The 12,795-nt window shown below is 42.8% G+C and overlaps 1 protein-coding gene across 2 annotated transcripts in view; it reads right to left on the bottom strand.

The window, feature by feature from the left end:
* Nucleotides 1–12,795, bottom strand: part of KIAA1614 (KIAA1614 ortholog) — a 49,773-nt gene that overhangs the window by 13,044 nt on the left and 23,934 nt on the right. For both annotated transcript variants that reach the window (XM_074222177.1, XM_074222178.1), the window contains exons 6-9: nt 9,818–9,974; nt 8,387–8,627; nt 2,529–2,653; nt 1,773–1,957 (exon numbers count right to left, since the gene is read on the bottom strand). In XM_074222177.1, coding sequence (XP_074078278.1) covers nt 1,773–1,957; nt 2,529–2,653; nt 8,387–8,627; nt 9,818–9,974 — 708 coding nt within the window. The remainder of the gene's footprint in view (nt 1–1,772; nt 1,958–2,528; nt 2,654–8,386; nt 8,628–9,817; nt 9,975–12,795) is intronic.

The following is a 12,795-nucleotide window of genomic DNA, read 5'->3' as shown; positions in this document are numbered from 1 at the left end:
ACACACACACACACACACACACCCCAGAGTTCAGGAGGCTGAGGACAGCAGCCCCGTCTTTCCATCTTTTGATGTCTCACTCCCCTCCAGGTCCCACTTGCCACAGAGACCTACCTGCTGTTGTTCCCCCCATAGATGCTGTGGCTCGGGCTGTCCTCAGGTCTCAAGCCCTCTCCCCCCTAACTTCTGCCTCTTTGGACACCTGCTGTCCCCATAGACTCAGCTCCATCCCCCAGTCCTCCGGGAAGCCTTTCCAAGTCTCTCCTCTCTCCTTCTTCCCCTTGAGGACAAAGATGGTTTTGTTTTGTTTTGACTCTTCCCTCCCACATTCACCTCAGGGTCTGATATTTCTGGTAGACAGTAAGCACTTAATAATTGCTTGTTGACTGATTAATTAGAAAGGAATCACTCAGAGCAGGGTGGAAGCTGGAAAAGAAGCAGGATGTTCCATCCTGGACTGAATGTCTAAGATGTCTTGATTTTGCCAGGCTCTTTCTAGTCTGATTGAAATATTTTGCAAATACAAACTAAGCCCGAAGTGACTTATGATCAAAATGCAGATTGAGAAGGAAATGAGGATTTCTTTCAGTGAGATAGAGCCACATGGGTCACTGGGATCCGACCGGGCAGAGATAGGCTGATACTTGTTGAGGCCAGTTTGATTGTCCCACGTCTTTCACATTCCACTTGAATCTACCAAGGCTGATTCTGAAACAGATTCCTGGTAAAACATTCCACCCACCAAGGACCCTGCCCACTTCTCCCCCCTCACCAGGCATTTGTGAGCAGGAGGCTACAAGTCACCCAGCCTGAGTGGCTGACCCCCTCTGACCCAACTCAGAGGAGATAAGACCAGACAGGGGCGACCTTCCAGGGCAGACGTCAGGGTAGCCTGTGGATGAAGCTGCCAGAAAAAAATGTGGGAGGATTCGGGGACCCAGAGCAGGAGCCTGAGCCATGCCCCTGTCTAGGCACAGGCAACAGAAGGGAGAAGGAAAGTGTTCAGGCCCCCTCCTCGGGCATCCTAGAGCTTCTCCTTGGTGAAAGCCTCAGAGCACAAACATTGCACCTGGCTACATTCCCAAAGGAAGGATTTTAAGAACCTGATTTCAAGATAGGATCAACACCAGAAGGAGGTAAATTGTGAATCATTAGCTTGAAGTCTCTCTGGCATCCTGTGATTGGATCCTACTTCCAGCTCTGACACCGGCCTCCCTCAGCCTCTTACTGTTTCAACTTGTCCCCAAGTGGAATTAAACCAGCTAAGCTTTTCAAACAGAAACAGCCCATGTTCTGGCAAACCTTAAATGCCCTTCAGAAAGGAGATTGGTGAGGACTGTGAAGGCTGCACATGGTCTGTTGGACTGTGTGAGGAGAAACAGTGAAGGGGCGAACCTTGGTTAAATGAATAAAAGATCGAGAACTGTCTTACCCTCAAATGAACTCAAATCTCTCTCTCTCTCTCTCTCTCTCTCTCTCTCTCTCTCTCTCTCTCTCTCCTTTGACTGGAAGTGTACTGACTACTCAAAGCCCTCTCACTCTAATTAGCCCAAGAGGTTTGACCTTCTCACTTTCTGACAAGGTCAGGTTTGTTTTACCCACCCCTGGGCAATTCCAGGAGCTCACCTATCAATGCAGACCATCATTCAAACACGTAAAGTGGGTAGCCTGGTGAAGCAGAAGACCTGAGTTCAAGAGATCCACCAGCCTCGGCTTCCCCAGAAACTGGGGTTATAGATGTTGTTATCTGTTGTGTAATAGAAAAGAATTACCTGAATCTGGTCGGCCATTCCCTGAGGACACACGGAAGCCAAAGGAACCATCGGGGGGACGCTTTAGCTCCAGTTGGCTGGTCCCATCTGGAAATACCTCCACTATCCGACCCACTGTCCGGACCAGATTGGGGACACCAATATCGTCTACACTGAGGGAGCGCCTGGAAGTGAGGCCTGGTTGCCTATGGGTAAAGCAAGGGAAGAAATGTGAGGAAGGCATAATTATTCATCTGTAATGTAGGGCACGACATCTCTCTAGGACTAGCTCTTCCACCAGTAAAAGTGAGTAATGGTCTTGGCTAATACTGACCCCACTGTCCTCTAGAATGGCTAGTGACCAGCTCTGGGACTCCCTAGTCCTCTGCTAAAGAACTCTTTCTCTAGGGACTCCTTATATCCATCTAGGATTGGACTGAATGAGGATCCAAGATCCAAGAAGCATTTCTGGAAGTCTTTCTCAGGTAGCTTTTTCTTCAAAATACACAAAAAGTTAAAGTTCAGCCATTTTTCTAAATAGCCTCCCATGAGCTCTTCCCTTCGAACTTTCTTCTGGTTGTGCCTCCTCCACCTTCCTGCCCCAACCTCCTATTGATGCTCAAGCAGCAACTGACTTCTTTAGAGAAATTGCTTCTAAAAGATGCTCACAAAAAAGGGGGTGCCCCCCTTTATTTTCCCAGTTCTATCCAGGAAGGAGACAGTCCTTAGGTTGGTTGTTCTAGCATCTTGTCCAAGGGTGCTGTGGCCCAGTCTTACCTCCCAGAAGCTCTGGGCTCCCCTCCATCTCCTACCAGGTAGTGGCTTGAGCGGTCCACCTTGCCTAGTAGAGAATGGAGATTTTGAACCGAGCCAGCTTTCCGATGTTGGTGAGAAGGTGACGCCTGGTGGGAGAGGTGGAGAATTGCGGATGAGAAACATTCAGCATGAGAGCTCCCAAACCATTCTCTAGACCTAGAAAAATCTCTATACAAAAAAAAAAAAAGGTTTTTAATGCCCTCCCTTTGGCAGATTGTTGAACTCTATGATTCCCTTCTCTGTTTTAAATGCACAAATTAAAGTACATAGGATTACAAAGTAAATCAATCATGTTGAAATATAGTTATCTAATTATTTTTTAAAAGTCGCAGATCCCAGATTAAGAATCTCTCTTCATTGGAAAACAAATAAAATGTTAACTAAAAAAAGAATCTCTCTTCTAAAGTTTTCTTTGATATTGTGGTATAATAGAAAAGGGGAGATTTAGGGCATCTGTTTCTGCCACCAACTAGCCCTGTTACTCTGGACAAGTTATTCCTCCCTCCTGAATGTTTCATGAAATTCATCTTTTTTTTTTGAGACAATTGTGGTTAAGTGACTTTCCCAGGTTCACAAGAATTAGTAAATATCTAAGACTAAATTTGAATTCAGGTCCCCCTGATTCCAGGACTGGTGTTGTTCCTCATTTTTAAAATGATAAACTCAGACTAATCTCTAACATCCCTTTCCAGTTCTAAGGATCTTTACTGAAATAGGGAAAAAAAAATTCTTTTTCTGCAATATAACTCTATTCATTCCCTTTCCATGTTCACAAAAGTATGTTAATCACAAATATCTCCTATTCTTTTTGATTTGAATGATCTGATCTATTAGAACCACAGGTGCTTTTCCATGAGACACCACAGACGTCATAGAGTTTTCCCAGAAGAATCATACCTTGTCTTCCTTTCTGGCCATTCCATCCTTTTTCCTTCACTGTTTCCTATCCTTTCCTTAGTTTTTTAATGTGGGTGCTTTCCAGAACTCTCTCCCTTAACAATCTTTCTTCCCCACATCTTCAATGATCACCTCTCTACATATATCTCCCAGATCTTCAAGCCCAACCCTGACTTCCCTCCTGAAATCAATCCAGATCCTTATTTCCTATGGAATATATATAGTATATAGTTTTCTGTGCTTTAGAAACATTTCCTCTAGGACATCTTCATCTGGATTTCTTATAATGACCTTCAGACACATCACATTCAACACATGGCGCATTATTCTTCCACCTAAATTCACTCCTGTTTCTGACATCGCTGTCTGTGCCTCCCTCGACCTGGACTATTGCAATAGCTGCCTGATTGGTCTTCCTGCATCTCATCTCTGCTGTCCAACTCTTCCTCCTAGAGCTGCCAAATTGATATTCTCAAAAGTACAGGTCTGAATATGCCAGTAATCACTGAAAAAAATCAGTAATTCTCATTGCTTTTAGAATAAAATATAAACTTTACCATTTGGCATTTAAAATCCTTCACAATCTGACTTCAGACTCTCCTTCTAGGTCACACACACACACACACACACATCTCTCTCTCTCTCTCACTCTCTCTCTGTTTCTGTCTGTCTGTGTCTCTGTCTCTTTCTCTCTCTGTGTCAATCTCTCTCTCTGTGTGTCTCTGTCTCTTTCTCTGTCTCTCTGTCCATGTCTCTATCTCTGTCTGTCTCTGTCTCTCTCTCTACCACCCCCCCCCGGCCCCACTAGCTTCTAGGTGGCACAGTGGAGATATCACTTGGGCTCAGGAGGGCCAAAGTTTCAAATCCAGCCTCAGTTCTATTATTCCATTAGGAAAGTCACTTAACTTGCCTTAGTTTCCTCATCTGTCAAATAAATATAATAAGAGCATTTACTTCCCAGGGTAGTTGTGAGGATCCAATGAGATAATAATTATGTCTTTGGCTTATAGTTATGCACACTATATTACCCTTGCCGACCATTTCGTCTTATCTCTTGTCTTTATACTGGGTGTCTTCCCCAGTTCTTGGAAGGCTCTCCTTCCTAACCATGGATTCCTGTTGCACCTGGCACCCTTCGTGGTGTCATTTCCTTCAAGAGATCTTTCCAGATTCCCTTAATTTCTCCCTTTCCACTCTTCCTCCTAATTATTGTGTATTTTTGAATATTTCCTATAATTACATATCTGGGAATATGCCATATGTCCTTAGGAGAAGGTCAGCTTCTTGAAGACAAGGACTCTCTCTTTTTCTCTTTTGTATTTACAGCCTTAGCACATAGTACACACTTAAAGAAATGCTTATTAATGAATTGTCACCACCATTCACCAAGCTTTCTGGGTTTGAAACCTTAGAGTTATATTGTTTTACTCTTTGATCATTCAATCATCTGTACTAACCATTGGGAATATAAATACCAATCAAAAGAAAATCTCTGCCCTCAGGTTGCTTGTAATCTAATGGGGGGAGTGAGAGAGTGAATATGATACAAGAAGAAGCAGCAAGAGGAAGGGACGTGGAGGAGACAAATTACCACCTGGGGGACATGGTGGGGAAATCCAAAGATGCCTCAAAAGTAGTGCAATCGAGAAATTAGGAGAAATCTGATAAGACCCCTTCTGAAATGGAGACCCTGGACCTCATGGCCTAGAATCTAAACCAAGGGGCAGAGGAGACTGATGAGAGATATGAGAACTAAGGTTGACTCATTCTTGCAGGAGATTCTCCAGTGAATGGTTTCCTGGGGAAGGAAGGGAAAATGGAGACATCCCCAAAGCAGCCTAGAACCTTCCTTCTTCCTCTCCTACTGTCTCTAATCAATGACCAAGTTCTGTCATTTTCACCTCTGTCACACTTCTCCTCTCTTCTAGTTGGCCAAAGCAGGGCAAAAAGGGTATTTTCATCTGAGGTGAAGGTGATAGTGCTAGAAAAGACCCCTGTCTGAACCAGCAAGAAATGAGAGTGACCCCAAAGATTGGAGTTAAAGGAGGAGCCTCCTAAATGGAAAAGGAAGTGAGCCTCATAACAAGGAGTTGAATAATAACAAGAAGTTGGCTACATAATTTAAAACTAATTCAGAGGTGTGCTAGTAAATGTTTCATAACCAGATTATTGGGGAAAATGGTATCCACAACTATTAAATTTAATCTGTATTATAAAGATTTTCTCTATTACTTGTTCAAGCCTAGAATATCAACAAAACAACAAATCACATCCCGATTTGTAGCACTTACTGTTTTTCAAGGTATAATGCTTACAGTGAAATTTTAATAATTGGCTCTCAAGGTGTTGAGCTGGCATACCTTAACTTCCCCTACTTCCCTGTTTCTGTTAATGGTGCTACCATTTCCCCAGTCACTCGGGCTGACAGTCCTGGCATTGTCTTGGATTCTTTCTCTCCTATCAGTATTTCCCACCCCCAATCAATCAATCACAGGATTGTAGATCTGGAGCTAGAAGGTCATAGGATGAGAGGATCCTAGCTAGAAGAGATCTGAGATCATCCAAATCAGAACCCCCTTTTATAAATTTCTTGCCCAAGGTCGTGTAGATAGTAAGGACAGAAGAAAGGTTTAAATTTAAATCTCCTGACTCCAAATCAGTGTTTTTTCCATTGTTAAAAAAAAAAAAAAACATTCAGAGTCTGGAGATGACTGCTCATGTGTCCAAGGGACATCATCAGAGGAGGGAAGAAAAGACCTCAATCCTAAGGACACAGCTGTTAAAGGAGATCCCCTGATTCCCCAGGTGCTGGGAAGAAGAAGATACCCAAGGGGAACAACAGACAAAACAGCTTGGGGTTATGAATGTTTAGCATATTTTTGTTTAGCTTCAACACCTCCACAGATTCACTTGATAGAGACACAAAAGGCCAAGAATCTTTGAAACAGCCAGCCAGTTCCCCCTCCCCCCCCAGAGATCTAATGCCATAAATCCCTCCAGGCTGGGAAGCTGCTTCCTTCCTCCATTTGCTTCAGCCTCTCCCAGTATCCTCCTAGTTCCTGCTCTTGTCCTGTCTCCTGTTTGCTAAGTTCCTGGACTGCACCTGTCCAGTTTGACTTAGGTTCCAAACAAATCCTCCTTCCCCCATTCCCCTTTTTACTACAGCATCATTCCCTTGAAGCTCTTTATGTGTGGTACATATGAAGCTTATCTCCCTGTTTAAGGATGTGCTGTATAAATCTGACTCCAAACTGAAGGCCAGACCCTGGGGAATATGGTGTCGGTGATAGTGTTGACCCACACTGACAAACACAGGTGCCAGCAGAGAGGCACAAATAAACCTAGCCCCAGAACATTTCCTTCTTCCTCCCTTCCACTGCCTGCCCGTTGTCTTCACTCCCATCTTCTCCCCAGGTGAATCTTCCCTTTGTTCTACTGTTTATGCTTTCCATACTATCTAGTAGAAAGAGAGACTGGCTCTGGGATCAGAAGTCTGATACTACCTGTGTGGTAGCACATGCCTCAGTTTCCTCATCTGTACAATGAGAGGGTGGGACTAGTTTTGAGCTTCCTAATAGCTCTACCTCTATGATCATAAACAGAGTTCAGTGGAATTTAACTCCTTCATTTTACAGATGAGGAAATTGAAGCCCAAGAAGATGAAATTATTTGTCCAAAATCACACCTGTGGTAAGTGGATGATTGATGATTGCCCAGGAGAGGAGGCTGAGATGGAATGGTCAGATGAGTAGGAAAAGAACCAGTTCAAGAAGTTAATGGAGGAAAAGGATAGTCAACAGTACCAAATGCTGCAGGGATGATAGTGAAAGAAGGACTGCCTATCAAACCAGCAGTTAATCAATTATTATTAACCACAGAGAAGATTCTGGTCAAGGTCTGAAGTCAGATCCTGAGACAGGAGAAGGGAATGGGAGATGAGTAAATGGAAGCAACATGTAAAAAATAACAGCTCAAAGTTGTGGTAGAGTCAAGGGGAAATTTTTGACAGATAGACAAAACCTGACCATGTTTGCAGACCTCATGGGAGATAGCAGTAGATAATAAAAAAAAAATGAAAGAGGAGAAAATAGTATTAAATGGATTGGAGGCCCCTGGAGGACATGGGATGGAAGAGAATCAAGGAAACAATAGAGTAGTTGACCTAAGAAGGAGAAGAAAAGATGGGAGGGCAGCCTAGAGGAGTTTTGAGATGTAGAAGAGGAAAGATGGCAGATGGCTTCAATTTTCTCAGTACCATAATTTGTATTTTATAAAACAATTTCCTCTTAGTGACTTAGTGAATCAGGAAATGCAAATATTCCTCTCATTTTAATAGATGATGAAACTGAGGCTAGGTTAGAGCAGCCTTCCCATGGCCAGATAAGTAGGAAATGATAAAACTGGAAGTCAAACATGGATCTTTTCTGGTTAAATTTGGGGCTTTTGGTATTGTATCATGACCTGGGGCAAAGGAAAAGCTAGCTTGATTTTTTTTTTTAAAGAAGAAAACAATGCCTCAAAGTCAGCTTCACCTTGGGTTCAAGGGGAGTCTTTAGCCTCTCAAAGTAGGGAAGAGAAATGGTCCAACAAGTTGTGATGAATCATAAGTATATAGAGTCCAACTCAAATCCTCATTTTATAGATAAGAAAACTGAAACCCAAAGCAACCCATTTACAACTAATAATCTGAGGGAAGATTTGAACTCAGTTGTCCCTAATTTGAAACTCAATCCTCTTTTGGCTGTGCCATTGTAGATAGGTCCATTTCTCTTCTTTGTCTCCTCATGCACACCATCGCCATCACCTCCCAGGCCCTCTTCCCAGAATACTGACTTTCTAACAGCAGCCAGACTCAAGGAGGCCAGATCTAGTATCATGACCCTCTCAGAAGGAAGTAACTGTCCCTTCAAGAGGCAACTCACCAGTTGCAGAGACTGTAGAGAAGGTGTTTTCTTCATCTTGGAGCCAAGTCCATTGGCCAAAGGAGGGATCTGTTCCATGCTGTAACATCGAAACTTGCCCAGTTTCTGTCGGGTAGTTTGGCCCAAGATAGAGAAGAATTTCTTCAGCCCAAGTGCAGAAGAGATGCTGGTCCCTTTCTTGCTCCCACTGGCAGGAAGGGCTGAGGGGGTGCTGGGTCCTGAAGGGGCCCCTGGTGATGTTCTGAAACACATTAGGTCAGCTGGTGAGATAAAGCCACTTATGGATAGGTGGCAACTTAAACCTGGGCTGGTATAGATGGTTAGGCAATGGTTCTGTAAGAGACCCTCTAATGTCTCCAGGATGGAAGATAGTTATGATTGAGCTCCTTTGGTGAGTTCTCAAAGGAGAGAATTCTTCACATCAGCTCCTTATCATTAGCACTTGTGAAGCTGGAGGATCACTGATCCTCTGATGCTTGGGAAAATGAGACTCAATAGTCTTACCAAATAGCCAAGATTCGAAATAACTGGAGAAGAGGAGAGAGAAGAAACACTGGCTCTGAAATCAAAAGACCTGGGTACAAATCTCACCTCTGTTGTCTATCACCAGTGGAGCCCTGAGTAAATCCCTTAGCTTTCCACTTAAAAAGTGAAGGGAATGGGTCTTTGAAGCGCCATTTAACTCTAGATTTGGAGCAGCTAGGAGTGCAGTACTTAGAGCACAAGCCCTAGGGTCAGGAAGCCCTGAGTTCAAATTTGGTCTCAGACACTTACTAACTCTGTGACTTTGGGCAAGTCACTTAACCCTGGCCTCACATTCATGGCCATCTCCTGTCATCTTGATTCATATCTGGCCCAATAGCTCTGGAGGAGAAAGTAAGGCTGGTTACAGCACAGCATCCCCTCACTCAAATCCAATTCATGTGCTTGTCATGGCAGCACTTCTCTTATGTCATGGCCTTCATTGAGATGAAGGATAAACATAATCATCATCATCATCACCATCACCATCATCAACTCTAGATCTATAATCCTATGAATCTAGGAAAGGAAGCAGAGGGGCTTTATTCTTCCTGCAAGCCAGAAGCTCAGCTCTAGGGGTCCCAGTCTCAGAGAGATAAACAAAAGCAAAGGGCCAAATGTACTTAAGCAAGAAGAAGTAGAAGGGTTGGTGATGAGGAACATCTTTAAGTGCTGTGAACAGTAGGCATCCATGGTGAAGCAGTCCTAGCCAGGGTTCATACAGATTCATACAGAGAATGGAGAAAAAAAGAAAGAGATGGTTCAAAGCAAGGAGTCCTGGCTCAACCCCATCATCATTGTGCTCTATAACACAAGATCATTTTTTTCTTGAGACTATTCAGGAATCCCCCACAACAGCCCTGACCAGGGACCATCTGTGAAGATAGGCTGGAACTTGTGAGCACTCACCGTTTTGAGATGTTTTTTCCTGAGCTTGGTTTTGCTCTCTGGGGTTTATCTTCTGTCTCCATGTTAGACTGGGATTGCTCTGTTGCCATTGAGTCCATGATGCCTATGGAGTTGAGGCTGCTGGTCCCACCTGACTCAGGAAGACTCAAGAATCCACCTACAAAAATCACATAGCCACATCTCAGTCACACAGGTCCCAACGTCCATATCTTATATTTTCCAAGTTCTCAAAGAAGAGAGTTTTTATCAACGAATAGTGAAAAGGGAAGTGATGGGATGGAGTGGGACACAGAATACACAGAAACATAATTTAATAAACTCCATGCAGAGTAATGGTGCTTGCAACAGATGAAACCATCCAGTTGGTGAGTTGAAGAACCCTGGATAGATAAAGTTGGCTTAATCATATGAAAAAAGTAATCAAAAGGCAACTGTGATCATGCCTATGTCACAGGCCCACAAAGAAGAAGAGGGGAGGAATTTGAGTTCTTTGAGTGCTGTACACAAATGATGCTTTAATGCCTTAGAGGATTTAGCTTTTGTGAGTTTTCCTTCTTTTGGTACAAAAGGATACCCACTCATGCCTTGTCATCCTTCCCATTCTTGTCCATGATCTTCCATGGCTCCTCCACAGAGATCCCACCCTATGAGTTAGAGGCCTATCTCTAGGGCTTGCTTTGTTTTGTGGATACCAATGGTACACAGGACTGTCCATCTGTTATCCCTCAGTCTTGCCAGGAGGCCACTACATAAGGGAGATCATCTAAGAAATGTTAGGATTAGAAAAGGTAGGCCAGTTACCCTTGGAAATAGCTATCAGCTCGCTTGGGTCCACTATGATTTTCCCCATTGCCCTTTGTTTCACCCATAACTCTGATGCCTCTGTGACTATATTGTTCCAAGATCTGCAACTGTGCGAAACCACTGGAAGAACATTTGTCTTCAAACAATAGGTCTCTAGACAGAGGAGCAGCTTGAGATCATTAAAAATACTGCACAGTTTCAATTCAACCTGCTCTTTTCCTCCAGTTCTGTTTTGGATCTGTTTCATTGATCATATATGTGATCTCCCCACTCTGGTGTAGTAGAAAGCTATATGACCACAGAGCTAGCTGAAAAAGGCTTTAGAGTCCAATTCCCATATTTTATGAGGAAACTGAGATCCATAGAGGCTAAGCAACTAGGCCCAGCATCACACAGGTAAAAATGGTGGAGCCAGGCTTTTCATCCAGGTCCTCTGCCTCTGACACTTATGCCAGTTTGCCACAATGCTTCAGAAAGACCTGGGCTTGAATCCTATCTCCAACACTTAACTATCTGTGTGATACTGGGCAAATCATATAACTCCTTTGAGCCTGTTTTCTCATGAGTAAAATGAGGGCAACAGTGCCTATAATACCTACCTTATGATATTTATTTTTTTTAATTTAAGATTTTATTTATTTTGAGGTTTACAATTTCCCCCCAATCTTACTTCCCTCCGCCCCACAGAAAGCAATCTGTCAGTCTTTACATTGTTTCCATGGTATACATTGATACAAATTGAGTGTGATGATAGAGAAATCATATCCTTAAAGAAGAAACATAAAGTATAAGAGATAACAAGATCAGACAATAAGATAGCAGTTTTTTTCTAAATTAAAGGGAATAGTCCTTGAACTTTGTTCTACCTCCACAGTTCTTTCTTTTGATACAGATAGTATTCTCCATTGCAGAGAGTCCCAAATTGTCCCTGATTGTTGCACTGATGAAACAAGCGTGTCCATCAAGGTTAATCATTATGATGTTATTTTTAAATAGTATTTCATTTTTTCCAATTATAAATCTTGTTTATAGGATTTTGAATTTCAAATTTATCTCCCTCTCTCCTTCCTCTCCCTCCTCCCTAAGATGGTAAGAAATTCAATATAATTTATATATGTGCAATCATGTAAAATATATTTCCATATTAGTTGTGTTGTAAAAGAAAGGAAAAAACTATCAAAAAAATAAAGTGGAAATAGTATGCTTCAATCTTCATTTATACCCTCTCAGTTCTTTATCTGAACATGGATGGCATTTTCCATCATGGGTCTTTTGGAATTGTCTTGGATTATCATATTACTGAGAAGAGCTAAGTCAGTGGTAGCTGATCATCATACAGTGTTGCTGTTACTGTGTACAATGTTCTCCTGTTCCTGCTCACTTTACTCAGCATCATGTAAGTTTTTCCAAGTGTTTTGAAATCTGCCTGTTGAACAATTCTTAGAATATAATAGTATTCCATTATATTCATATGCTACAACTTGTTTAGACATTTCCCAATTGATGGGCTTTTCCTTCTTTGCCACCATGAAAAGGGCTGCTATATATATTTTTGTACATGGGAGTCCTTTTCCCTTTTTTATGATCTCTTTGTGATACAAACATAGTAGTGGTTATTTTGAGATTCAAAGTATATGCACAGTTTTATTGCCTTTTGGGCATAATTCCAATTGTTCTCCAGAATAGCTGGATCATCTCACAACTCCACTAACAATGCATTAGTTGTCCCAGTTTTCCCAACTTCCCTCCAACAGTGATCATTTCCCATTTCCATCATAATAGCTAATCTGATGGGTGAGCATGAGCACTTTTTTCAACCTGGAAATGCAACCAGAGTCCCAGCTCCCCCTTAGCCACAAGTTCTGCTTTGCTAGTACTCCCACTCACCTCGGACAAAAACCAGGCAGAACTGTGACTCAGATCCTAATACAGGCAATGTTGGTGCCAGCACAGGAATTCCTGTAAATCTCCTTCTGATCAGTCATCTGATCCCCCTTATCACCTGTGGGCTAAGAGGCCAGGAAATCCCCACTGCTGCCCTTGCTTCAGTCATGCCCCCCACCCTCCTGTTTTGCTGGACTCTGGCCTTCACTATCCTCTGGGACTGTACTTCACTCCTCTCTTAGGTGCAACAGACCTTTACTGCCAACCTAAGTTGTCTTGAGCTGAAATAT

The sequence above is a fragment of the Macrotis lagotis genome, chromosome 2 (assembly GCF_037893015.1).
Source record: "Macrotis lagotis isolate mMagLag1 chromosome 2, bilby.v1.9.chrom.fasta, whole genome shotgun sequence".
Classification (NCBI taxonomy): domain Eukaryota; kingdom Metazoa; phylum Chordata; class Mammalia; order Peramelemorphia; family Peramelidae; genus Macrotis; species Macrotis lagotis.
Note: the sequence above shows the minus strand (reverse complement) of the source record. Positions and strands in the feature narration are given on the sequence as shown.